At 52.3% G+C, this 25,062-nt stretch overlaps 3 protein-coding genes across 6 annotated transcripts; 2 read left to right on the top strand and 1 right to left on the bottom strand.

Moving 5' to 3' along the window:
* The first annotated feature begins 1,653 nt into the window (after positions 1-1,653).
* AXIN1 (axin 1) lies at positions 1,654-16,744 on the top strand. Of its 2 annotated transcripts, none has more exons than XM_058157319.1 (10): positions 1,654-3,033; positions 4,022-4,162; positions 4,565-4,661; positions 5,457-5,594; positions 5,900-6,420; positions 6,880-7,056; positions 7,743-7,982; positions 9,685-9,852; positions 10,604-10,735; positions 16,607-16,744. In XM_058157319.1, exons 1-9 carry the CDS (start codon positions 2,141-2,143, stop codon positions 10,728-10,730), a joined length of 2,502 nt encoding a protein of 833 aa, XP_058013302.1. In that variant the 5' UTR covers positions 1,654-2,140; the 3' UTR covers positions 10,731-10,735; positions 16,607-16,744. The 2 variants fall into 2 exon arrangements, with proteins under 2 accessions (XP_058013302.1, XP_058013301.1); XM_058157318.1 differs by lacking the exon at positions 16,607-16,744 and having other exon boundaries at positions 1,659-1,799; positions 2,068-3,033; positions 10,604-11,704.
* On the bottom strand, positions 11,848-17,570 carry PDIA2 (protein disulfide isomerase family A member 2). The gene is made up of 10 exons (XM_058156871.1): positions 17,411-17,570; positions 16,227-16,442; positions 15,704-15,837; positions 15,276-15,413; positions 15,068-15,184; positions 14,592-14,717; positions 14,197-14,391; positions 13,790-13,910; positions 12,961-13,142; positions 11,848-12,849 (listed from the first exon to the last, which is right to left on the bottom strand). The coding sequence occupies exons 1-10, from the start codon at positions 17,568-17,570 to the stop codon at positions 12,727-12,729; spliced, it is 1,512 nt and encodes a 503-aa protein (XP_058012854.1). The 3' UTR covers positions 11,848-12,726.
* Positions 16,669-25,051, top strand: LOC131185149 (histone-lysine N-methyltransferase EHMT1-like). Of its 3 annotated transcripts, XM_058157351.1 has the most exons (12): positions 18,597-19,093; positions 19,193-19,512; positions 19,826-19,980; positions 20,312-20,458; positions 20,613-20,760; positions 22,866-22,910; positions 23,006-23,083; positions 23,169-23,290; positions 23,557-23,643; positions 23,745-23,823; positions 23,962-24,128; positions 24,715-25,051. In XM_058157351.1, exons 3-12 carry the CDS (start codon positions 19,883-19,885, stop codon positions 24,968-24,970), a joined length of 1,227 nt encoding a protein of 408 aa, XP_058013334.1. In that variant the 5' UTR covers positions 18,597-19,093; positions 19,193-19,512; positions 19,826-19,882; the 3' UTR covers positions 24,971-25,051. The 3 variants fall into 3 exon arrangements, with proteins under 3 accessions (XP_058013336.1, XP_058013335.1, XP_058013334.1); XM_058157353.1 differs by lacking the exons at positions 18,597-19,093; positions 19,193-19,512; positions 19,826-19,980; positions 20,312-20,458 and adding an exon at positions 16,669-16,689 and having other exon boundaries at positions 24,715-25,049; XM_058157352.1 differs by lacking the exons at positions 19,193-19,512; positions 19,826-19,980; positions 20,312-20,458; positions 20,613-20,760; positions 22,866-22,910 and having other exon boundaries at positions 18,498-18,739; positions 24,715-25,049.
* The last annotated feature ends 11 nt before the right edge of the window (positions 25,052-25,062 follow it).

A 25,062-nucleotide genomic window follows, 5' to 3' on the forward strand; every position in this document is an offset into this window, starting at 1 on the left:
TTCATCTGCTGAGACTTTGTACATGCAACTTGCTTTGGCACCTTAGATCTTAGCTTGGACACTGAGTCAAGTGGGTAATTGACACAATGCTCCCTCAGTAGTCATCTTTGTAAAAAGACTGGGGATTGGGACAGTGGCTCCCTTGGACATGTCATTTACCTGCTTTTGGGACAGAGAAGCAAGTATTTGCATTGTAGAACAAACAACAAAATGTTTGCCCCTGAGGGTAAACAAATCACCTTCTTTTTTGAGTAGTTTCTGTTTGTGCAAGAGACTTAAAGCAGGGCAGCAAAAAGAAAAGAATAGTTCTATTACTGAAAGGGCACAGTTACACATTTATTAATGTAGCCACTAATCTACCAATGGAACAAAGGAATAATACAGGAATATGTTGGTACAAAGAAGCAACTGGCTCATGAGCCACCCTGCCCGGTTCCTATCGATTGCCCTATGGCTGTGCATCCTTGGATCTCATTTCAGAATGTCATGCAGCCATCCCATTCTTTCATCCAGGACCCAACCATGTTCCCCAACCCTGCTCCCAACTCTCTGACATAGCTGGAGGAAGCCCGACCTTGATTGGAGGAGAAGAGAACTGGCAAGCCAGCTGCCCAAGCAGAGGTAAGCAGGAGGAAGGGAAGGGACCACTCTGCTGGAGCTCTGGCTTGCCCCAGGAACCCCCCCTCCCCTTAGCCCCACTGAGCTGCCTTTGAGGTTGCCAGGGAAAGGAACTGGGCCAGGGCCAGGGCCAGGTCAGTACTGGAAACATGAGGAGGGCCCCCTGCTGCTGCTCCAGCTATGCGTATCCTGGCCCAGAGATCCCCTGCGGGTTTTGAAGGCCATGAAGCTAGAAGAGAAAGATGAGAGGTTGGGAAGAGGGACTGGTTAGTACTCTGTGCCTATGGTGGGAAAGCCCTTTTGGCTGGTAGAAGCAACACATAACATTTTGGCAGCGTAGAGAAGTTTCTAATCCCCTCTCTCAATCCTCTGAGGCTGGATAGGCTTGGTTTCTGGTCAGAAAGGCCACGGAGATGGATTCCTGATCACAGAAAATAAAAGGCTTGTTCATTCCAAAGTGAGTGAGGTGTGGGGGGAAGGAGCTGGAGTAAAATTAGTCAATGTAACTAACAATATTAACACAGTTGGACTGTGGTCTTCTAGTCCAACCCCTTGCTCAAGCAGGAGACCCTCTACCATTCCAGACAAATAGCTGTCTGAACACCCACAACTTTTGAGTTTACTTTATTCTCAATGCACCTCCTACAACAAAATTAAATGCCATCTTCAGTGTACATTATACCTATAAAAATAAAACACAAACCCTACATCCTTCACATTCTATATACACTTGAATTGAAAACCGGATTAGCCCCATGTTACATTTTGGAGGCAAACCGACTGATTCATGGTTCTCACTGTCAGAAAGTTTCTCCTTAGTTCTAAGCTGGGTCTCTAATGATCTGCTAGCAATTACTCCTCGTTCTGCCACCGGGGGCTTTGGAGAATGTTTAGCCGGCAGGCCCTTCCTGAGGCGCCGACAGGGCCCACAGGGTTTTCCTTTCTTTGCTCCTGCCCAGCCACCGCGGGATCCTCCGGACCGGTGGGGGCGCTGCCGGGCCGCCGCTCCCCGTGGAAGGGCGGACGAGAGGGTGAGGCGCTGCCGAGCGTCGGCCGAACTGCGCTGGGCCGGGCCGGGCAGGCAGCGCTCCGGGGGTCATGGGGGGCCGGCGCCCCGCGCCTTCTCGCGCCGCTCCCTCCTCAGTCTCGCCTGGGCCGCGGCGCCCCCCCGCCTCTCTCCGGTGAGTGTCCCGGGCCTCCTCCCACCTCCCGTTCAGTCCGCGGGCGCGGGGGATCCGGTCGCGACCCCACGTGCGCGGGCTGACCGACGCTGCCGCCGCCGCCGCTCCCGCCCGCCGGGCGGACAAAGGGAGCGGGCGGCGGCCGCGGCCTCGGTCTGGCGTGGGCCCGGCCTGGGGAGGCGGGGAGCGGCTCGCCCGGGCGGCTTCTGCGACGGCGGCGGGAGGAGCGTCCCTTCTCGCCTCTGACGGGCCTTCCCCGCGGTTGCAGCCGGAGCCCCCCGCTCCTGCTGGCGCGCTGAGCCGGGCCGCCGTCGCCGGGCCGGCCGGGCCGAGTCCGCGAGATGAGCGCGCAGGAGAAAGGCTTCCCGCTGGACCTCGGGGGCGGCTTCACCGAGGACGCGCCCAGGCCCCCGGTCCCCGGGGAAGAGGGGGACCTCGCTTCGGCGGACCCGCGGCCCGCCGGCCTCGGCTTTTCGGCCGGGAAGGGCGACGGAGGGAAAGGCGAGACCACCACCGCCACCCCGCGGCGTCCGGACCTGGATCTGGGCTACGAGCCGGAGGGAAGCGCTTCCCCGACGCCGCCTTACCTGCGATGGGCAGAGTCCTTGCACTCCTTGCTGGACGATCAAGACGGAATCCACCTGTTCCGGACCTTTCTGAAACATGAGAGCTGCGCAGATTTGCTGGACTTCTGGTTTGCCTGCAGTGGCTTCAGGAAGCTGGCGCCCTGCGACTCCAAGGAGGAGAAAAGGTTGAAGCTGGCCAAAGCCATTTACAAGAAATACATTCTTGACAATAACGGGATCGTGTCCCAGCAGGTCAAGCCAGCCACTAAAAGCTTCATCAAAGACTGTGTTCTGAAGCAACTTATTGACCCGGCCATGTTTGACCAGGCCCAGATGGAAATCCAGTCCATGATTGAGGAGAATACCTACCCCTTGTTCCTGAAGTCGGATATTTATTTGGAGTACACGAGGACAGGTGGGGAGAGCCCAAAAGTGCACAGTGATCAGAGTTCAGGGTCCGGGACGGGGAAGGGTCTGCCTGGGTACCTGCCCACCTTGAACGAGGATGAGGAGTGGAAATGTGACCAAGACATCATGGAAGGAGAGGAGGGGCAGGTGGCAGCTGATCCGGAGTCTGCCTCCTCCAGCAGATTCACCCAGAAGCTCCTGGAAACAACTAGCCAGCCAACCCCCAGGACCAGGCATTACAGCGAGGGGAGGGAGTTCAGGTGAGAACCACAGTCCCAAGGATGCTTTTGTTTATAGCTTGCTCCTGTCCACTTGACTGCAGGACAGGAGGCAAAGTTGCTTGCAGCTGGGAGGTGGGGAGAATAGGCGCCCATCTGTCAGATCATCTCTTGGTCTCCTCAGTCCAGGCTGATCTTCCTGGCTGTCAGAAAGCAGTTCATGTCCTGCTCAGGAAAGCCATTCCCCTCATTCAAAGACCCCCATTGGGGATCCAGGCCTCTTGCCTCACCAGCAAAGGCCTGGAAGGTACATTGGCCTTTTTTGGCCAAAGGCTATGTCAAGCTCTCTGGCCTTGGAGAGGTAGAGAACACGGGCAGTGATGTATGTCAGATGCTCACCGCAAAGGCCGTTGAATGAAGAATCAGAATTTGGCTTCAGTTGGTCTTGGTTTGCAAAAAACTACACTTGTTTGGCTCTGCCAAGCTCAGTTTTGTAAAACTTGTCATAACTCTTCTTTTTTCTTTTGCGTATTACCTAAGAAACTTAATAGATAAAGGCAATTAAAAAATTTTGTAAACATTACTGCACCTTTTACAATAGTTTTTGGTTTTTTCTGAGTCTGGTTGTTCGTAGATGTTTCACTACACAACTAGGCAACATCAGTCGAGTAGATGGGGGCAAGCCAGTAAACCCCACACTAACTTGCACTGATGGTGTTACCTGGTTAGATAATGAAACATCTGCAAGCAAATGACTAAGGTTAGAAAATACCAAGGACTCCATAAAAGTCTTAACAATTTAACAGTTCTTTGAAGAAGAATGGGAACTCTTTAGTGGGGAACATTGTACTGTTTGGCATATCGGTTTATAATATGGACTTCCTTCCTTCCTTCCTTCCTTCCTTCCTTCCTTCCTTCCTTCCTTCCTTCCTTCCTTCCTTCCTTCCTTCCTTCCTTCCTTCCTTCAGTCCTCCTGGCATGGATGTAAGTGCTGTGGGGTTCTGAGCATTGCCTGGTCTTCTCTTGGCAGGCCTGGGCCCTGGAGGGAGATAGCGCATCCATATTATGTTAACACCGGCTATGCCCTGGCACCAGCCACCAGCGCCAATGACAGTGAGCAGCACAGCATGTCCAGTGATGCTGACACTATGTCATTGACTGATAGCAGCCTGTGAGTATTTGGAAAGGGTGGGATAGAACCAAGGTGGGGGGGTTGTCTCTGTGGGCAGATTTTCAGTCTTTCCAGCAGCTCTTCTAACCATGGCCTCTTGCCTGCAACAGCCATTTTTAGAAAGGCAGCTGTACTGGTTATAAAAATGTCTCCTGGCTCCTTACTGGTCTGGAAACAAAGTGTTACCGGTGCTTGTAACATAACGAAGGGAGGACATTTGCAATGGGAGGGGGCAGGCTCTTTGTGGGACTTTGCCTTGTGCAAGTGGGAGGAAGGTCCTGCTTGGGCAAAAGGGCTTTGGGTGTCCCGGATGGGAGCTCGGGTTTTGCGCACTTGCACTGGCCAGAGTGGCTCTTCCCCGAGCAGCCTTTTAGTTTATGCATTGTGGCTTCCTCATGGCAGAGATGGGGTTCCCCCTTACCGGCTGCGGAAACAGCATCGTAGAGAGATGCAAGAAAGTGCCAAAGCAAATGGACGTGTGCCACTACCTCACATTCCGGTAAGGAGGCGAGAGCGCTTCAGGGGTGTGGCCCTGTTTCAAGAGTCTTCCTTTCCTGGTGTCTAGCAGTGGCCACGCAGGCAGATTCTGGCCTGAGGGCCCAGCACCAGACTGAGTCCAGCCCAGTTACAAAGTTGCTTCCCACTTTGGAGCCCCTTTTTGTCCCCCACAGGCCCTTCTCAGCTGGTGGAGTTAGCCCCTCTTAGTGAGTGCCTCCAAACCTGCCCTCTCCCCCCACAAAAAAAATTCTGCCTGGATTTTTTTGTGTGCCAGAGGAAGCTTATGGACTGTCTTGGTAGAGTCCATCGGTGTGTCTGGAGCCTGATGTGTCCACTAGGAGTGGAGAGGGAGTTCTGGCAATTATCTGGCAGAATCCTTCTGCTCTCTGTCCCTGGATATTTCTGTCCCCAAGCAAGTCCTTATGGGCGCTGCACATGCCAGCTGATGCCACTTGCTTCAGCTCCTTTGTGGAAGCTTCCCAGAGCATGAGGGAGTCCCTGCTGCTTGGGAGCAACAACACAAAGGCTGGTGGCTGGCAGGACCTTGGAAGCAGATGGGGGTGGATGGGAATGGTGAGCTGGCCATTGCTGCTGTGAAGGGGAACGGATGCAGGGGAATGGATGCAGGGGAACGGATGTGCATGGGCAGAATGACCCAGAGGGGAAAGGCCATTTTTCTGCTTCGGCACAGAGATCAGGAGGAAATTCTCAAACTATCCCTGCTCCTCCCCAAAAAGGAAGACTGGGGAGGATGGAGGACCAGGTTGCTTTGTACACTGGTGCTTCTTTTCCGCAGAGAACTTACCGAATGCCAAAGGACATCCATGTTGAACCCCAGAAGTTTGCTGCCGAACTGATTAACCGCCTCAAGGAAGTACTGAGGGACCGGGAAGCAGAGGCCAAGCTGGAGGAGCGCCTGAAACGCGTCCGAGCCGTGAGTGAAGTTGCTGCCTTTGTCACGCTCCTGGTTCTTGGAGGAAGGGGGCAGCTGCCCAATAGGACCTGGGGACTCCGGAAAAGCCGGGAGTTGGGGAGGAGCTGGGCCTGAAAATCCAGAGCTATTGCCCTGGACGGGAAGGCTTCAGCTGGCTTTTGAAGCGACTGGCTCAGTTGAGTTCCCTTGTTGCCGGGTGAGGAGAGCTGCCGCCCTGTCCCTGGGTTTCAGGCCTTTGCCACCTCCTCTGGCCCCTCTGCCCAGGTTGCCTTAGGCCCTGACCTGACGACTGTATCTTGTGACAGGAGGAAGAAGGGGAAGACGCAGACCTCCCCTTGGGTCCGTCCCTCATAAACCACAAGCTGGTCCCTACACAGCTCTTGCCCCACTTTGCCCCCCGCTATGCTGAGCTGCAGGTCCGCGATGCTCACGAAGAGAACCCCGAGAGCATTCTGGATGAGCACGTGCAGCGGGTGATGAAAACCCCCGGCTGCCAATCCCCCAAACCCCGATCTCCAGACAGCGGGCTTGTCGGCAAGCTGCATGGCCTGACGGGGTCTGTCCCGCTGGGCCACAGCAAGCATGCCAGCAAGTCCGGGCTGAAGCTGGAAACAGCCAACCTTTATCACCACAAGCATGTGTATCACCATGTGGTCCATCACCATGCCGGACTGAAAGCCAAGGAGACAGCGGAGGAAGCGACCAGCCAGCGCATGCAGGGTCCTTTCGCCTGGAGTGTGGACCCTCACAGCTGCACCACCAAGTCGCGGGCCTACGGGGAGAGCATGGGCCTGGCCCCGGGCCCTCTGGATGCCATAGCCTACAGGTGAATTTGATTGTTATTTATTAGTCAGATTTATATTTCATCTTTCTCTAGGAGTTCGAGGCAGCTTAGGTGGATATCTCCCTTCATTTTATCCCTCTAACAACAACCCTGTGAGGTAGGTGGGGCTGAGAGAACTTGCTAGTCCAAAATGTCCCAGGGAGTTTCCAAGGCTGAGGGTGGTTGTGAGCCCCTCGGCACTCCACTAGAGCCTTTGAGTGCAGTGCGGGGGGGCGGGGGGTCACGGTGCTTCTTACTTAGTTTGCTGAAGCCCTGCAGGGAGAGAGGGGGCTGGAGATGTTGCCTTAGCTTCTCAGGGCAGAGTTGGTGTGCTATTGTGAGAACCAGGCTGTGGTAGGGTCAAGGCCAGGCTGGCCCCAGGAAGTGCTGTTTCTTCCCATTTTGGGAGAAGTGACGAGAGGAAGATCTCAGCTGCCTGTTTCTCTCTCCTCTACTGGCTAGTGGGAAAGCTGGCTTGCTCGCCAAGCGGAGTGCCAAGAAGTCAGACCCTGGGAAAAATGAAGGCGCCAGCTACGATGTGCCTGGCTCTCCAGAAGACCTGGAAAGGAACCAGAAGATCATGCAGTGGATCATAGAAGGCGAAAAGGAAATCAGCAGGCACCGGAAGACAACCCATAGGTGAGTGGGGTCAGGAGGGGAAAGGCATGTTAGATCCCAACGTTGGCAAATGGTAGAGGTGCCAAGGTTGCATATGGCTAAACCAAAGCCAGACCAGGGACGCTGCCTGGGGAAGAAGATGAAATGGGCATCTGGTGCTGGGTGTCACGTTGGCAGAACTGCTGCTCTGGGCTACCCTCCCTGCTGTTTGATTTCTCCCTTCCCCCACCAGAGCAGCAAACAAGGTGCTGTAGCCCCCTTTCCCAGGTACTTCACCTAACAACAGACAGTGTTGCTAGATTTCTGCCCTTTGTTATTACTGGGCTCTAGAAGGATGGGCTTGCTCTGTCCTGCAGGAGGTGGAAGGGAGAGAACCAGTTCTCAAATTCATCCTCCTATCAGCTTGGGCCCCTGAGGGACTCTTTTTGGAGCCCTAGAAGCCTCCACTGCAGACCTTTTGCCGAGCCCTCCCCCCAGCCTCCCATGTCTGAGTGAAAAGGATGTCTTCTTCTCAAGTGGGAGATGGAAGCACCAGCCGTTGCTGTCTTTCCTCAGGGTGGTCGTGGTGGCAAGGCTGTCTGCTTCGGACAGGGAGCTGGAGGCCGGCCTTTTTTACCCAGCCGTTCTGCTTTACTTGCTGTTCTCCTCTGTGGTTTGCTGCAGTAGTCTTGGGACACTCCATCAATTTCTGTTTGTTTTCCCTGAAGCTCATCGGGTGCAAAGAAGCAACTGGCTCATGAGCCACCCCGTCCGGTTCCCATCGATCGCTCTATGGCTGTGCACCCCTGGATCTCATTCCGGAATGTTGTGCAGCCATCCCACCCTTTCATCCAGGACCCAACCATGCCCCCCAACCCTGCTCCCAACCCTCTGACACAGCTGGAGGAAGCCCGACGGCGATTGGAGGAGGAGGAGAAGAGAACTGGCAAGCCAGCTGCCAAGCAGAGGTAAGCAGGAGGGAGGGAAGGGACCTCTCTGGTAGTGCTGCAGCTCTGGCTTGCCCCAGGAACCCCCCACTCTCCCCTGGGCCCCACTGAGCTGCCTTTGGAGGGTAGAGCTTGCCAGGGAAAGGAACTGGCCCCGGCCCACTTCAGTGGCGGGAAGATGAGGAGCGCTCCCTGCTGCTGCTCCAGCTATGCTTGTCCTGGGCCTTCTCTGTGCTGCCTCCTGGCCAGGGATCTCCTCTGCGGGTTTGGAAGGCCAGGAAGCCAGAAGAGAAGAGAAAGATGAGAGGCTGAGAAGAGGGACCGGTTGGTACACTCTGCATCTATGGTGGAAAAACCCCTCCTCTTGGCTGGCAGTGAAGCTTCCGGTTCTCTTCTCTCTCCCAAGCTTTTGAGGCTGGAAAGGCTTGGCTTGTGGCCCCTGAGATGGGTCCCTGATCAGAGGAAATGAGGGTAAAGTAAGAAAATTGTCTAAAGTCCATGTTCTTCTTCTGGTATGTTCATGGGGTTATCCAGGATGGCCATTCATCTGTTAGGGCAGTTGAGTGGCAGTGCCAAATGTAGCTACCGTTTCCAACCTGGGTCTCTCAGAGTCTGTTTTGCAGTTCTTTAGGTCCTTCTCCCTCTTCTCTGGAAGCTAGCCCGTCCTCCCCAGGCTAGCCTGGTGGTTGGAGATGGCTGTCGGGCCAAATTGTGTTTCATAGCCTGTTCCAGCCCTCTGCGCCCAGCTTCCAATGGGGTGTCCAGACGGTTCCCACAGATTGGACTCATAATGGCCCACAAAGGAGCCATTATTATTTGGGCTGACTGAGCTCTTAGGTCTGTGACTCCTGTCAGGTTTAAAATTCTTTTTGGGTTCCCTGTGAGGGTGATTTTTCTTTGTTTGTTTTGAGTTGGGACTTGAGAAAAGTGTCTGTATGGTAGCATTGCTGGGAGAGTCGCTTTGCTACTGTACGCAAGGTGGCTCAGCCAGCGGAGAGTCTGCAGGGGTTGGGAATTGTTCTTTTCCCATAGAGACTGTGGAAGCATGGGTTGCAAGCAGCTTTCAGATTGAGGCTGTTGCGTGGAGTTGAGTCCCCAGAGAATTTAAGGATCAGCTACTCTTAACTTGCCAAACTTTTGAGTGCAGAATTGGCTGAGCCAGGAGAAGAGGAGTTGGGCTGCCCCTCCTGCTGCTGTTGTTCTTTGGAAGGGGATGCTGAGAGAGAGTAGGCTGATGTTCTGGAACTGTTAGCAGAACATCGGGCCTTTTGGAAAGCGGTGGCAGGAGATCATCTCCTCCTTTTTTTCTTGGCCATAACTCCTGTGGTGAAGGGCTTTTAGCAAAAACTGAGGGAAGTGGCAGTCAGAAGCCTTGGGGTGCCACAAGCAATACACCTCTCTAACGTGAGATTCGGAAATTGTTTGCCCAGTTAAGGCTGGAGCAAGAGGGAGGAAGCAGGGTCTGGAAAAAGGGGGCACCTCTACCTGCTGATGGTCTTGCCAGGGATTGGTTTGGCTTCTCCCCAAGAAAGCTTTGCCCCCCACTTGCTCTCCCCAGTCCTGGCCCCTTTTGGTGCAGCAGTTCTCCCACCTGCCCTCATTGCGGCTGGCTGCTCTTGCTCCGAGTCTCTTCCGAAGAGGAGTCTTCCTTGCTGAGACAGCCAGCCAGGTGTGCTGCAATATGTCTGCCCGCGAAGGACCCACTTTTTGTTTGGCCTCCTAGAATGAAGGCACCCAAGAGATTGGGCGGCGGTTTCTCCCAGCCCTGTGAGAATATTGTGGTGGCGTATTACTTCTGTGGAGAGCCGATCCCCTACCGTACCCTTGTCAAAGGCCGGGTGGTCACGCTGGGCCAATTCAAGGAACTGCTGACTAAGAAAGGGAATTACAGGTAAGAATGGGCAAGGAACTGGCACGGGAGGTCGGCATGCACCCATTCCCCTGGGCTTCCCTTAAGTCTCCCTTCAGCCCAGAGCAAAGCAACAGCTCTTGGGAGGTGGAGAATCATATTTGATGAGCTGGGGATCCAGAAGCCGAATAGCAATAGCAGTAGCTATTAGACTTAGACCTGTATACCGCTTTACAGCTCTCTCTAAATGGTTTACAGAGTCAGCCTATTGCCCCCAACAATCTGGGTTCTCAATTTTTACCCATCTCGAAAGGAGGGAAAAGGCTGAGTCAACCTTGAGCCTGGTGAGATTTGAACTGCCAATTTGTAGGCAACCGATGGCAGTCAGCAGAAGTAGCCTGCAGTACTGCACTCTAACCACTGCGCCACCACACCTCAATGGTGGTACTCGGTGGTGATACTTGGGGAATGGCTCAGAACTTTCCCTCTCAAAAGACCCGAGTGAGAAATGAAGAAATGCCTCTGTGATCTACTTGGTTAGCAAACATGGAGGATTAGTTTTCTTAAACAAGTACAAAGACAAAAGGGAAAAATGGGGCTCTGATATTTTAGATATCTGGGCTGGGGTCATCATTGTAGTTTTGGTGTTTTTTAGATGATGAGTTTGTTATAGCAAACTTCCCTAGAAGCACCTCCCAGCTGCCTGCCTTGTGGGGTGTCTGCAAAGCTGATGGTCCCTTTGGGGCAAAACCTTCTCCTCTGAATTGCCCTCCCTCCCATCCCTGTTTTAAAGGTATTACTTCAAGAAAGTCAGTGATGAGTTTGACTGTGGAGTTGTCTTTGAAGAAGTTCAAGAGGAGGATGCAGTCCTGCCTATCTTTGAAGAGAAGATAATCGGGAAGGTAGAGAAGATTGATTAACCCGGGTGAGCCAAAAGGTCTGGCAGCCACAGCGCTCTTCCTTGCTGCTTGCCTTCTCTGAGGAAGCCACAACTTTCTCCACACCATATAGGATCTTCAGCTTGCTGTGTTAGAACAATACATAGCTATTGACAGAAGCTGCACCAAAGGCTGTCTTTGAGATGATCCCGGCTTTGCAATATTATGGCCGTGCCACCTCCACCATGGGACGGTGGGCCAAGCCAGAAGCTGGAGACCCTTGTGGGAGGCAGACTGAACAAGGTGTTGGTTTGCATTTTAAATAGCCTTGGAATGAGGCCTACTTGATGAGAGTTGCACCTTGTCCTGCCTGGTGTATTCCCGATAGGTCTTCCTATTCAGATGCTGTTGAGGGGCAGAGGAAGTCTCCAAGATGCTTAGGACCACCCCATGCCTTGCTACCTCTCTCATTTTCTTGCCATTCAACAGCTGGAGGGGGAGAGCGTGGGCTTATGGCAGAAGTAGATGTCTCTTCTGCTTGCTGAACTGTGTACTTCTTCCGCCTGTCAGTCTTCCTGTTTCACTGACCTCCCCCATGCTACACACACACACACAGACACACACACACACAAAACCTGGGCTCCACATATCCATGGCAGAGGAGGTGGAGCAACCCTCAAGACTGCCCCCACCAGCACCCGCCCCTTGCGAATGTCACCGAGTGCCTTCCAACCTCATGCTTGCTTGCTCCCTCCCTGGTTTGGGTTCTAGCCTTCCTGTGATTGTGTTCCACATCGGATGGACATTTTAATGTGTAGTGCCCGGCTGGAGCCGGATCTTTGTTTTCCCTTTTTCTGAAGGGTTCAGTTGTAGATATGTACATTTTCTAAACAAGGCTCAGGCCTCAGTGGCTGAGCAAATGGCTGGCAATTCTGGAACTTTTTTTTCACATGTTGACTTGTATTGATTGATCTTTTTACAGGTACAACAATGGAATAAAGGCCCATGTTCCAATGGTTTCTGGGCATGTGTGTGCATGGAGGCCTTGCTCCGCAGATTCTGCATGAGCTGAGAATTCGGTTCTCAAGGGGAGGAGAGGATTGGCCAGTGGCCAAGCGAGGGTTGACTTCTCAGAGTTTGGAGCAGTTTGATCTTCCTAGTGGGTACAGACTAGGAGACCTCTGAGCCTGTGACTTGACTTTGCTTTGGTGTCAGGCCAGGGCTCAGTTGCTGCCTTGTGCAGAGCACCAGAAAGGCTGAAGCTGTGCTGATTTTGGAGAGTTGTGGCAGCCATGTTTGTTGCTTGTTAGACACTAATGCATCTGCTGGCACCAACCAGCTGCCTTCTGCCCAGGCTACCCTTGTCCCATAGGTTATTTTGCAGAGCTTTTCTGTGGCAGGGCAAGGCAAGGGAAAGGACTAGAGTGGATGGATTCACATGGAAGGAACCAGCTCTGGAAAGTATTTGAGAGGGCCTGTAGGGTAGAAACACATATAGGAAAGTAACTGATTATTTTGGGGGTTGTATGTCCGGCTTGAAACACATGAGTTTCACACGATCTTTTTTTGAAATTCAAGGTCTTTATATTGTTTAGGGGACCTCCTGTAGAAAGTGAGGCTTGGGAGGGGGCCAGCAGGATTTATAACTCCTCCCTGGACTCTGTGATCTCTGGTGGATTCATCCTATCGTGCCGTGGCTCTTTGGGGGTCTCAGCAGCCTAGAAAAGCAGAGGCAACCTTTACTCGAGTACCCAGGTATGGACGGTTCTCCAACAGCAACCGCTGTGCATATAGGCAGGCATAGCACTGGTTGTTTGCAAAACAGACTTAGGAAGCTGAGGCTGAAGGGAAGGTGAGGGAAGAAGGCAGGTTGAGGAAGAAGCCCCTCTTTGTGAGGGCGAAGTCCAAGACCTCCCTGCCTTCTGTCTCAGGGCGATTGTCCAAAGTAGCATGCATGAATTTTCACTGTGAATCTTGGAACCAAGGACTAGAATCCACATTCTAGCAAGATCTAGAAACTGGCTTATATCACTGGGAATTAGCCCCTCTTCTGTAGGGGTCTGATACTTACTCCAATCTCTTCGTTGGAGAGGACCTTCCCTCCGCTCTCCAGAAACCCCGAGAAGCTCTCAAGATCTCTGCCACCTGTGTACTCAATCACCTGGGCAGGAAACATTCAGTCAGCATAGCCCCCACCTCCCTCCTCCGCCAACCAGCAGCCAGGCCCTCCTCCTGCAGCCAAGTCTTTAGAACAGGCCAAATGCTGTCGTACCTGCTGGCCGGGCCCAGCGGGAAAGAAGTACAGAGTTGGATAGCCACGGATGGTCAGGTCTGCCACTTCATTGACTGTGGCGTCTATCTCTGCAATGACGATATTATTGTGATCTTTGTATTTCTCTCCTAACTCTTCCCAGGCCTGGGCCAGTGCCTTGGAGTGGGGGCACCAAGGGGCATCTGTGGAGGCAGATGTTATCAGATTAAAAATACTGAACACTGCCTTCAGTTGTGAGTTGCACGAGCTTGGGCTCAGATTATCTGTGGCTGCTGTGCACAGTCCAGCTGCCTAAATCTAACAGGTGGTTGGGGATTCAGCGTGGGACCCAGTTTTCTGTCCCAGTTGCATCATGGTTATCTGAGCAAAGCCTGTTCTGGAATGCAGCCAGCAGGCTGGGGGTGGGGGGATAATTCAGTCAGTGTTTTATACAAACCCCCCCCCCCCACTGAGAGTTAATTGCTGCTGGAAAAGGTAAAACCCTTGGGCAGGTGTGCAATTGTGCACCCGTCTGGTAGGCCCTGTGGTCATAAAAACTACCCACCTCCAACCTCAGGTCATGCTGGGATCTTTAGAAAACTACCCATAGAGTTTCAGACACGCATTTAAGCCAGTAGAACAGGACTGGTTGTTAGTCCCATTTGCTTTGATGTCCAGAAAGTCCAACTGGGCCACAGAGTGGCTGTGGCCTCATAAGTGAGCCTTCAGGCCTTTCTTATAGGAGGTATTTGGCTAGTTGGTTTGCCCAGGGACCCTCCGCTGCCTGGAGCTGCCCTCCAGGGTCTCTCTTAGTATTAGCTTTGTCTGTGTTTGAGGTCCAGATGCTTACAGAATTTAACAAACACGTTTTTGGTTTCATCAAATGCAACTTGCTCAAAGTTCTTGCCCACCACGACTTTCACTCGTTTCTCATCCCTGTCATTGGGGATCTCCTCGCTCATCAGGTGTGGCTGGAAGAGAAGGCAAACCAGTGATGGGGCTGCTGAGAAAGGTAGTACCTAATTGGCAAAGGGGCACCTTCTGGTTTGTCATAAGCTGTGTGACCTTGGGGTTGTTTTTTTTTTCATGGGAATGTGTCTGTGACTTTTCCCTGGAAGCGTGCCCAGAAGGGCCTTTCCTTTTGAGATCTTGGAGACGGGATAAGGAAGACCTAGCATGGGGGGGCTGCCTTCCTCCCCAGAAGGTCCACATGCACCAGGGTGACACCCCCCCCTTTGCCAGATGTCGGCTGCCCACCTGAATTTTCCCCTGCATAACCTCTTGGCAAAAGGTGTGGAGGCCATAAGCCGTGAGTCCTTCTGTGGCTAGCCGGTATTTTTTGTTGGCCTCAATATTGATGAAACGGAGAGCGGGAACATCGTGACCCTTAAGGCCGAAGTACTGCAATACGCTGGCCCCTTCCCCACTGACATCCACCAACACAAAAAGCACCTGTAATCTCAGACAGAAGCCCCCAGCCATGGATGATGGGTACAAATTTGCCTTGGTGGCTGTTTCATCACAGCCATCTGGGTTTCCCCTCCCCCTGGATGGCTTAGCAAAAGGAGACCTGCTGCCTTCCAAACAGGAAGGAAAAGGGTGTGGTCCCCTCAGGAGCAGTCACACCTCTCCCATCTCCACCCTGGACTCACCTGACCCCGAAATGCAGTGGCCCCCTCTCGAAAGGGATCCAGGAGCCCTAGCTGGGAATCCACTGACTTGTTGATAAAGAGCAGCAAATGGTTTGGGATCTTTGCCCCAAATATCTTGGAGGAGTTCTAGGGGAAAACCATTGGCAGTTACCTCCCCTGGGCAGAGAGATATTAAGCCATTGTACTCAAAAAGCCCACATGGTGCAGCTGGGGTAAGCAGCTGGGCCATCTTGAAGGTCTGGAGCATCCCTCTTTGACCTTTGAATTATCCTAACCTAGCAGGACACAGGCAGGGGGGCTCCTGCACAGGGCAGCAGAACAGCAGGTCTGAAGGTAGTGCCCCCATGCCACAACAATGGATAAACTATCCACTGCAGTCCCTTTGATGGATGCCCCTACATGCAAGAGAGAGAGGAAGGGCTGCCTCTGCCAGCAAGGACGCTGTGGGCTCCCTGATGGGATCCCAGCTGCCTGACCTTATTTGTGAACTCCATCACCAGGTCTAGGCTCTGTACAGAGATGAATTGAGCCAGGTCTTTTCCATCCAGGCCTAGTTCTGTGTCAGCCAAGAAATCTACCCGCTGACCATCATCCTGCAAATACATCAGTCAGGAAACAGTCTCTGCAGAAACGTAGCTGCACCATCCCTTAGAAAGCATCTTGAAGATACTTGCACCGTCTTACCTTTCGGAAGAGACAGATGGTGTCTTCAGTAATATTGTACTGTTGGAAGAGCAGCAGGTTGTCCGTGATGGCAAAAGCTACCTCAGGCGTGTCACTGGCCACATCACCGAAGAGACCCACGTCTGGATCGTGCAGATCCTAGAGATAACGGGACAGGCAGAGGCAACTCTGGACACCACCAGCATGGAGAGAGGAAGGGCTGCAGTGTGAGGCCAGGAGAGGGCACACTTTGCTTTCTGGACAAAGTCTGCCACTGAACAACAATTCTGAAATCCCTGGCTACATCCCCCATGGAAAAGGTTCAAAGGCTCTGGTTATTTTTGAGGTGCCGCCTCCAGTTTAGGGAGTGAATAGGGGTGAAATTTGGAAGAGAGAGTATGTTTTGCCTGTGGCAGCTTCAAAAGGGAGAAGCATAGGATGTCATTTACCTGGAAGAATCCAACTACCGCAACATTGTGGAGATTCACAAAAGCAGTCACTTCATCAACTTCTTTGAGCAGCACCAGACTGGGCCTTGCTTTCCATTTTATCCACTCCACTATGCCTGCAGCCTCTTGCTCACCTAGCATGGGAACCAGGGGAGGAGTTGAGAGGATGCCTGTCAATCCCCTTCCTCACCAGCAACTCTTTGAACAAAAGGACCATCAGAGAATATGGGGAAATCTGAGCACTGGCTGAAAGACTACTGCAATGTCCAGAGAACAGATATTCTGCTCCTCTGTTGAAAAAAAATCATGCCTGATAACAATAAAAGGGAAATCAAAGGCCGGGCTGCTCATAAAAGAGGGAGAGGGAGATGGATGGTGAGACAGTAGGCGCTGGCAGGTGCCCACTGCAAAGGTCTGGGAATGGCAGGTTTCCATCAGATTCCAAGGAAGATGCTGGTGATGGTTTCTCCTCTGCTAGTCCTGTGCAATGGTCATCTACTAGAACTGGTTGTGTTTCACCCACTTCCTGGCTGACCTGGGAAATCCACGGGGTGGGTGCGGTTCCCATCTCGGAAGAGTTTGAGGACAGGGTAGCCAGTGATTCCAAACTCTGCCCTCAGTGTCTGCTCCTGGGTGCAATCGACCTTGGCCAGTCTCACAAGGGACTCCTCCTTTAGCAACATGGCTGCTCTGGCATATTCTGGGGCCAGGGCCTGGCAATGTTTCGACCAGGGGACGCCTGAGGGAGAGAAGAGAGGCAATCAAGAAGGGCTGCAGCTGAAAACCAGGATGCGCAAGAGAGTGATAGCCCTTTCCCCTCTCTCTATACCAGATTCTTGGGGGAGGTGGGGGGGGCACCTAGTGAGACTGAGTGACGGGAAAGGGAAGTGCTTCTTCCTGCAGGGCATCATCGGAAAGGAGGCGTAGCTCAAAGGTCGAACCAACCCAACCACTAACATCTCCAGTCTCGAGCACTGCAGGACAAGGTAGGAGCAGTGCTTAAGATTATAATGAAGATGAGGCTGGCTTCTCTGTGGTCTGACAGCTTTCAAGGCCCAAGAACTCAACATAGCAATGCGGGTCAGTTGAGGGACTTTGGATTTTATGACCAGTGAGAGCCAACCTCCACCAACTGAAGTTGCAACAAAGAGCAGCTGCTTGGAGCTGGCCAAGAATGGATTGTCAGGCTGGTAAAATGAGTGCCGGATCTGCAGGTAGCGGGAGGCATGGTGCGCACCTCCTGCCAAGTGTGCACCACTCTGTATGTTCCCCAATCTAAGCTGCTATAGGGACTGGCTTGGGGTATTTGCAGACCATTGGCTCTTTGGGGAGCAAATGCTGTTTTATGTAAAGATCCAATCCGTGGTTTGTGGGATAATTTGTTCAAACAGGCCCAGACTTGTGTACTGGCTGTCCTCAAAGCACCAGGAGCAGGAACAAGGGTTGCCTTCTGAGGCCGTAAATGGCACCATGGCACGACCTCGCACCTGAAATGTATGCAGATTCAGTTCTCTTCACTCAAATGGGAAGTTTGCCCCTCCCCCAAAAGACTGCACTCCCCTGCAATAAGGTGGCATCTGCTTTACAGAAGCCCCAAGGGCTTATGAAGCCCTATGAAGATTTCCAGGTGCCTCCCCTGGTCGTCCTCCTCCTCCTCCTCCTCCTCCTCCTCCTCCTCCTCCTCCTCTGCACCGGTTCTCTACTCACAGAATTCCACCAAGAGCAGCTTATATGTCCGCAAAGCCTTGGCAAAATTGTGCTGGTTCAGCACCAAGATGTCTTCCTCCTCCACCCAGCTGTTGTCCACCTGTGTCCTCACAGGCTGAAGGGAAGTTACAGCTAGCCACAAGAGCAGCAGGTAACCCATGGTGGTGTGAACAGTGGAACTCAGTATACCAACACGGACCCAGAGAGGCCAGGCAGAGCAGGGCTGGCCCTGATAAGGCCCCTGTGCCCAGACACGTGGCTCTTGGTGAATGGCTCTGCCAGTCCCAACCAGGAACCTCCACCTGCCAACTTGCTTGCTCTGACCTTGCTGCAAGGAGAGAAGACCTGAAGGAGCCCTTGTTCTCCTTGTCAAGAGGAAGGCCTTCCAGCCTGGGGCTCCCGTGGCTAATTCTGCTGACTTTCCAGGGTTTTCAGGTGGAGTCAGAAGGAAGGTTGCTCAGAGCAGCCCCTGAAGACTTCTGAGCTACGAGAGCTTCAGCTGCACTTCTGTCTAGTTGTTCTTTGGGGCCAGAGTGGGAGACCCAGGAGAGTCTGAAACTGCTTTGGCTTCCTGAAGCAAAGCTATGAGGCATCTGTTAGCATGGGAGGGCAGAGATCCTTAAGGAGCCCAGGAGCTGAAGGGAGTCACAGCCATTGTCAACAGTGGCTGCCCCATGGAGACAGAAGCACAAGTGAAGGCTGCTCCTCACTCCTGCCCTCTTTTTAGAAATGCAAGAGGTTTGGAGGGGAGAGCTCCATGGCTTCCCAACAGACCTTTAGAGACAGTGCGTTGTGCCTGGAAGATCTTCTCCAAAATGTTCTCAGCAGTCCCCTTATGGGTGATGCATGAGCTGCTTCCTTAGGGTGATTGATGCACAAATGACCAAATGCCGGGAGATGGAGGAGGAGGAGACAATGGTACTTTTCAGGACCAAGATATTCTGGTAAGATCTTCCTCTTGTACTACCAGCCTGGGCAGAACCCAATACCATTCTGTGGAATGTCCATCACCTTGGTCAACTGCTGAATTCTTTAACAGTTTTTAGTGTTGCTAGGAAGCAGCATGGGCCTGAATGGTGAGGCAGGCCTGAGTCTGGAATGGGGGGCAGAACTGAGAGGTGGGGAAGGACTGTCTCAGATGCAGAGCAAGTCACCTGGTCCATAATCCACCAGGCAGCATATATAATATATAATCCACCAGGCTGTTTTCTAAGGGGTGGGGTAAGGCCCAGCCTCCTGCAGCAATATATCAGGCTTTGTATCTGTTGTGAATTCCTCCCTGCAGAAAGCAAAGAATCGGGCCTTAAAAGAGAGTCTCCTGAAAGACAGGTAAAAGGGAGCAAGGGAGGGGCAGAAAGCTCTCTGGAATGGCGCCAGCCTCCCTTCCTCTTGGCCTCTGAAGCACTGGCTTCGTTCAGGCTGCCTGACTCAGCTTTGCCTCTGCTTAAACGGAGGTCCTGCCCAGAAATTGAGTTCAAACAAGGCCAATTTGGGGAACGGTGTGTGTACTAGTGTCAGTGCAAGATACACTGGGAGGTTTCTAATTGTTTTGAGCATCTCCTGCAGCAGGAGGACGGCCCTTTTGATGAGACGGCAGCCCTTTTGTGTGCAGCTGCAAGGAAGGGTTGCTATGACATGGCCCAGCAGCTCCTCTCCCAGGGAACAGGGGCCATGAACAGCCAGGTAGTGCAATGCGACAAGAGCCCAGGGCAGGGGGGGGGGTCTCTCTTCCTGCATCCATTGAGACTGCCCCTTGCTTTGGGTCATTTGTTTCTCCTCTAGGATGCCACCGGCAGAACCCCCCTTTTCTGGGCCACAGAATACAGGCACGAGAGACTGGTGGAGCTGTTGCTGTCCCATGGGGCAGACCCAGATATCCGTGACAAAGTGTGTGCAAGATAGGGGTTGAAGGGAAGGGAAGGGGAAGGGGGAACATCCAGCAGCTGCCTCATACAAACCAAGAGGGCTGCAGCTGGAAAGAGGCGAGAGACCCAGACAGGTGCCCCAAACAGGCACACTTGGCTTGGTTCCAGCTACACCTCCAGGCTCAGCTTTATGGAACTTGTAGCAATGGGCCATTGGGCCCCAACAGCCCTGCAAAGGTAAAGGAGGGAGTCTTGGGGGCAGAGGGTCCCTACTTCTGGGCCCTGTCCAACAAAGGGGAGCAATTTTTCAACAGCCCTCCAGACTGATCCAGCCTTTCTGTTCCACTTATCTGGAAGTTCTTCCCTTCATCAGAGTGGTCTGCAGGTCTCATCTATCCAGTCTGAGAAGGGAAGCAGTTTGGCAGAGGTCCTCTCCCTCTCCCACTGCTATTCCCAAGGGGCTGGGATTTCAGGGCTGCCTAAGAAGAAAAGTGCTTTGGAGCAAGGCCTTCAGCCAACTGTGGATCTCTGCCCTTCTGACCCCATGTAGGAGGGGAATGTTTGCTTGCACAGGGCGGCCTATTTCGGCTCACCCACCATTGCTAGGATGTTGCTGGAAGCTGGCTCAGATTTGAATGCAACAAACCATCTGGGTAACTCACCTCTGCACCTGGCAGCCCAAGAGAAGTGCCACGAATGCCTCAGGTGAGATAAGTGGGGAGGGATGGTTAGGTCACTACACAGGGCAGAGCTCTGGAGGAAAGCTGAAGCCTTCTTCCAGGCCTAGGGTTAATTGCTCAGTCTTCTAGGCCTATGGGGCAGTTTTCTACTCTCATCCCTCTTGGTGAGAAGCCCATTTTGGTTGTTGGGACATTCCAATCCTTGCCGTGGCCCAAGATTTCCAAGGATGGATGGGAGGGTTGCTTGTGGAATGAGAGAGATCTTGGAATAAGATGCTTTTGACCGTATGGAGTACTTTGGAGTTCTCCTCAGGGACCACAAAGCCCAGGGCCCTGGCTTCCTTCTGATCTTGCAGCCTTTTCCTGGCCTGTGGTGCAGTCTTTCTGAAGAACAAAGCAGGGCAGCTGCCCCAGCAATGCACCCAGCTCAGCTCCCCCTCCTGCAGGGCTCTGCAGGCCTTCTCTGCCCAGTTTCCAAGTCAGGTAGAGCAGATACTCAGCAGGTGAGTCACTCACACTTTCTACTTCCCTCTCTTCTCCCCATCATGTCTATATTGCTGCCCAACTCACAAAAATATATCCCCAGTTGACGGACACTTCTCAGACTGCAGATGGTGCTCAGCATTGCCCACCTGCTGCCTTGCCTTCTCTTCCCAGGGACATCTCCCGGGGATTTGAGCAGGTTGCCATTCCCTGCCTCAATATGGTAGACCAGGAATCCTGTCCCAGGGATTTCCTCTACATCACAGGGAATATCGTATCAGGCTCAGGGCTTCTTCCCACAAAAAGCTGGGATCAAAGTCAGGTAAGAGATTTTCCTTCCTTGCTTCCTTTGGGATGGGAAGAGCAGGCATGCCTCCCCAGCATTTGTATCACATTATCTGGGGCACATGTGTGTGCGTTTGTGCGTGTGCGTGACGGCAGGAACCAAACCTTAGCTTTGATGATAGCATCCTTTGATTCAAAGTATTGCATATATGCCTCCTTGGTGGCCTTTCCATAGCCAAGATAAGTCCGGGCATTTTCAGATTTTTTTTACTGAGCTTCTTATGTAATTACATTTATTTTTATACCATCTTCTCTTTTCCCTGTTGCTGGAATTATTCAATTGTAATTTTGAAATCCTTCTTTGGAGGAATGTATGCCATCTTTCAGGCTTCCTGTCCTTGATTTGACTTTAGATTATGAATTTTCTGAAGTCCAGTATTTGTGTTCAACATACCCAGTTTACTCTCACTTAAAATCAAGATTTCCAACATTATTGCTGTCTTCCAGGGTTTCTGCTACTGTCACTTATTTGATTAAATTATTCCTATTGCTTAAATCAAATCAAGAATGGATCCTTTTGTGGCTTCTTCCACCTTCTGAAGGAGAAAATTTCCACAAAACAGGCTAAGAACTTGCTAAAAGGACCATGTTTGTCTCCAAGCACATGTCAGGGTAAAGCCCCTCTCAGTTACAACTTAATGCCCTTTGAGAGTATCAGTTTGCTTATAAGAAGCATCGTGAACATCTTGTATTTGATTTGGTGGATGGCACAAACCACAATATTGTTTTTATTCTTCCTTTATTTTTTTAAAAAAGAGAAGTCTCTTTTGAGGGAATTCAGTCCATCCCCCAGGTAATCCTAGAAACTAACCTTTTATTAACCCCATTTCCAAAGCCAGTAATTCACTCTGTGAGAATAGATTGGTAGTGATTTATTGTGATATTATGATGCTGACATCCTTCAGAGAGATGAGAAGGAAAGGATACCTGTCTGGGAGCCTGGTGAACCTAGGCAGCAGTGCTATCCTTTTCGGATCTTTGCTCCCAGAATACTGGCATTTGCGAGTCAGCATATACAGTATGACTGGCCTAGATTTGGGTCAGCATCTTCTTTGCAGATAATAACTACATCCCCTCTACAGGATCAGCCTCTTTTCTCCTTCACAGAAGATTCAAAAGCTTGTGAAGATTTTTCTTCTGAAAGCTGTTCTTGCTGGCATCTTTTGTTCATACTCTTTGAAGAGAGTATCTTCTCTCTTGACTCCTTCAGCACCTCCTTGTTGGGCCCCAAGAGCCATTCACGTGATCACTAGCAGTGAGTTGTTTCTGCTGCAGACAAATGCTTGTTTGGTTTCAGCCAGGAGGGCTGCATGTCACAAGCCCTGCTGTCTCCACTCCAGCTGCCTTTATTCCTTGTTCTACCCACTTGGGGAAGGTTTGTGAGTAACTTCTCTCTCAATCTTTGGTGAGCTCTCTTTCTCAAAACTTGCCTTGTTATTTAAAATGAGGAGATTTGGGGCCTCTAACTCCAGGATTAACCTTCTGGGAGTAAATACATCCATAAAATAAATATTTAATATTATTTTAAGGGGGAGAGATTCATACATCATCATCCTTGGTTTTGTCTTATTTTGGTGTGCGAGAGAAAACTGCCCAGCCCAATACAAAAGAAATGCAAAAGATACCTAATTCTTTTACTGAGACTCACTTTCTTCCATTATTGAGAGTTTATTGTGGAGAGTGAAGTCCCTTAATTAACTGTAGTTGAAAGGACATGCATTGGGTGGGATCCTTTCTCTCCATATTAGGTTTTTCACCATTTTGGGAAGACTTTACCCATAGCAGTTTTTCTACAGTTTGAACAAAGGAGCATATTAAAGGCTATTTAGTGATTCCACTTTTAAAAGGTAACCTTGATATGGCTCCTGAAAGCCATAGGTACACAATGGAAATGAAATAAAAACAAACTTGTTTTTTCAGTGGCACTAACTATTAATTTTTGCCAGGAAAAATGTCCACATTTCATGCTGAGTAGAATTGTGTTGGCTAAGGCCAGGTCTCAGCTACAGTCTCTTGTGGGAATAGCAGCAGCTGTGGTAAAAAACAGCAAAATCACCAGGAGAAGCATCTTCCTTCTCGTAGCTGCTGCTCTACCACCCTTGGGGATCAGAATGTGGCTGGATGCCGGTGGGTACCTGGTGGATTCACATCTTGCCAGCTCTCTCCGCACAGGGGGACATGTGCTGGACTGACCTTTGGCCTGCTGCTTTGGTTAATTTCAGGGCTGCCGGTGTGATGGAGGTTGCAGTGTGGCCAGCTGTCCCTGCATCCTGCGCAGTCAGTGTTCCTGGACCCTCACGGTGAGATGCCCAGGCTTACTTCTCCCTACTGAGGGGATGTTACCACTCCTGAGTGCCAACCAGCTTCTCCTTCCTGCCGATGCAGGGTGGCCAACTCAGGCTGGATACCACTGGCACAGCCCCTGAGATGGGATCCATCTACGAATGCAGCATGCTGTGTGCTTGTCCCAGGTCCTGCCCCAACCGGGTGGTGCAACGTGGGCTCCGGTGAGTGTGCTGAGATGTCCTGGCTCTTGCTGGAATACCTGGGGCAGCCTCAGGTGACCCTGGCAAGGCCAGGCCCATCTGGCAATCATCATCATCAGAGATTGACTGACGTTCCATCCGGTCAAGATGCTCACGAACCACCCTGGGCAGCTCTTCCCTGCAGGGCCAGTTCACCTGTATGAGCTGGGAGGGATCTGTTCTCCCACAGCTGCCCTACAACATAGTCCTGCAAAGGGAGTAATCAGAGGCCTTTCCTCTACTTTCAGAACCCAGCTCCAACTTTACAGGACAGCTGCCAAAGGCTGGGGTGTGCGCACAGTGCAGGATGTGCCCCATGGAGCCTTCCTTTGCCAGTGAGTTCTGGAGCAGGGTTCTTTTGCCCTGCCCCCTGGAGGAAGGGTTGGGGGGAAGAGCAGAGCAACCCATCTCTTTCACTGCCTCCCCTCTCTGCCAGGTACTTTGGGGAGCTGATTTCCAATACTGAGGCTGCACACCGAGAGGAAGACACTTATTACTTTGTGGTGGACATGCAGGTAGAATTTGTCTTATGGGGGATGTGACCGGGGGGGGGGGAAGGGAACTGGAAGCAAGGGCGCTGCTTGATGTCCCCATGGTTTCTAGGAAGGGGTCAATGCCAGAGTAGTTCTTAGCTCACAGCTTGTGTCTTGCAGGATGGGCAACAGTGCTGCCTTGATGGGCGCTATTATGGCAATGTGGGGCGCTTCGTAAATCATTCATGCCAACCCAACTTGATGGCCCTACAAGTTGCTCTGGGATACGACATCCCTGGCGTTGCCTTTTTCAGCACACGAGCCATCCAAGCTGGTGAAGAACTTGGGTAGGTGATCCTGGTCCAGATCCAGTTGCTGTAGAGCAACCCCAGTTGAGAGCAGTGGATGCTTCGGCCCTAAGCCTACCCAGGGACACAGGTTATGGTTGACCATGAAAAAAGCTCCCAGGAGGAATTGGATAGCTGATTAACTAAGGAATTAACTTTCTGACTAATCTGTTTTATTAAAAGACATAAATGTTCATGAGCCATTGGAATAGCACTAGCAATTCCAGATTTGTTGTTAAGGTACCATAGACCAATACACCTCTCCTTCTATTGTGTCTACAAGTTCTGTAGAGTTACAGAAGATATTAAGGGGAGGGGGTGTCTCTCCTCCCTGAAGGTTTCTGGGGAAAAGGGGGGGGCATAAGGATGAGGCCGTGTTTGGAGAATGTGCAATTTTGTCTGCGAAATGATCGCCTTTGGCACCGGCCTTGAAGGTGGGGGGGGGGGGAGCGAAGTTACTTTGCCGGGCTGCTCTTGTCGCTCTCCCTCGCCCGGCGCGGCTTCCCAGCTGGGCGGGCAAGATCCGGGCGGTGCGTGTGCGCGCGGGCGTCGCAGGGACTGCCTCTACCTCCGCTCCCCCTTGCAGATTCGACTACGGCGACCAGTTCTGGGAGGTGAAAAGCTGGAATTGCACCTGCCTCTGCGGCTTCCCCGGCTGCAGGCGCTTGGCTAGGAGTCCCGCCCGTCTTCCTTCGCCGGCAGCTGGAGACCCCGGCTCGGGGCCCAGCTCTCCCTGCCCTTCACGGCCTCCGCTCCGCGGCTTCGCGCTCAAGACCAAGCGCTCGAGCCCCCTGAAGAGGGTCACCCGTTCCCGCCTGGCTCGCGAGTCTCGGCCGCCCTAGCGCTGCTCAGGGCCTCGTCTCAGAACGCCCCAATAAAGAGCCCGCCAGCCCCGCCGCGCCTCTCCGTGTGTGTCTCTGTGCCGGGCGGGGGG

Source organism: Ahaetulla prasina, chromosome 14 (genome assembly GCF_028640845.1).
Source record: "Ahaetulla prasina isolate Xishuangbanna chromosome 14, ASM2864084v1, whole genome shotgun sequence".
NCBI lineage: Eukaryota > Metazoa > Chordata > Lepidosauria > Squamata > Colubridae > Ahaetulla > Ahaetulla prasina.

Coding starts and splice junctions, on each gene's coding strand:
- AXIN1 (XM_058157319.1), top strand. CDS start 2,141: ATGAGCGCGCAGGAGAAAGGCTTCCCGCTGGACCTCGGGGGCGGCTTC. Junction 3,034..4,021: donor AGCGAGGGGAGGGAGTTCAG/GTGAGAACCACA, acceptor TTCTCTTGGCAG/GCCTGGGCCCTGGAGGGAGA. Junction 5,595..5,899: donor GCCTGAAACGCGTCCGAGCC/GTGAGTGAAGTT, acceptor ATCTTGTGACAG/GAGGAAGAAGGGGAAGACGC.
- PDIA2 (XM_058156871.1), bottom strand. CDS start 17,570: ATGGGTTACCTGCTGCTCTTGTGGCTAGCTGTAACTTCCCTTCAGCCT. Junction 15,185..15,275: donor CCATCTGTCTCTTCCGAAAG/GTAAGACGGTGC, acceptor ATGTATTTGCAG/GATGATGGTCAGCGGGTAGA. Junction 14,718..15,067: donor TGATGGAGTTCACAAATAAG/GTCAGGCAGCTG, acceptor GTTTTCCCCTAG/AACTCCTCCAAGATATTTGG.
- LOC131185149 (XM_058157351.1), top strand. CDS start 19,883: ATGTTGCTGGAAGCTGGCTCAGATTTGAATGCAACAAACCATCTGGGT. Junction 19,981..20,311: donor AAGTGCCACGAATGCCTCAG/GTGAGATAAGTG, acceptor CTGATCTTGCAG/CCTTTTCCTGGCCTGTGGTG. Junction 23,291..23,556: donor GTGGTGCAACGTGGGCTCCG/GTGAGTGTGCTG, acceptor CTCTACTTTCAG/AACCCAGCTCCAACTTTACA.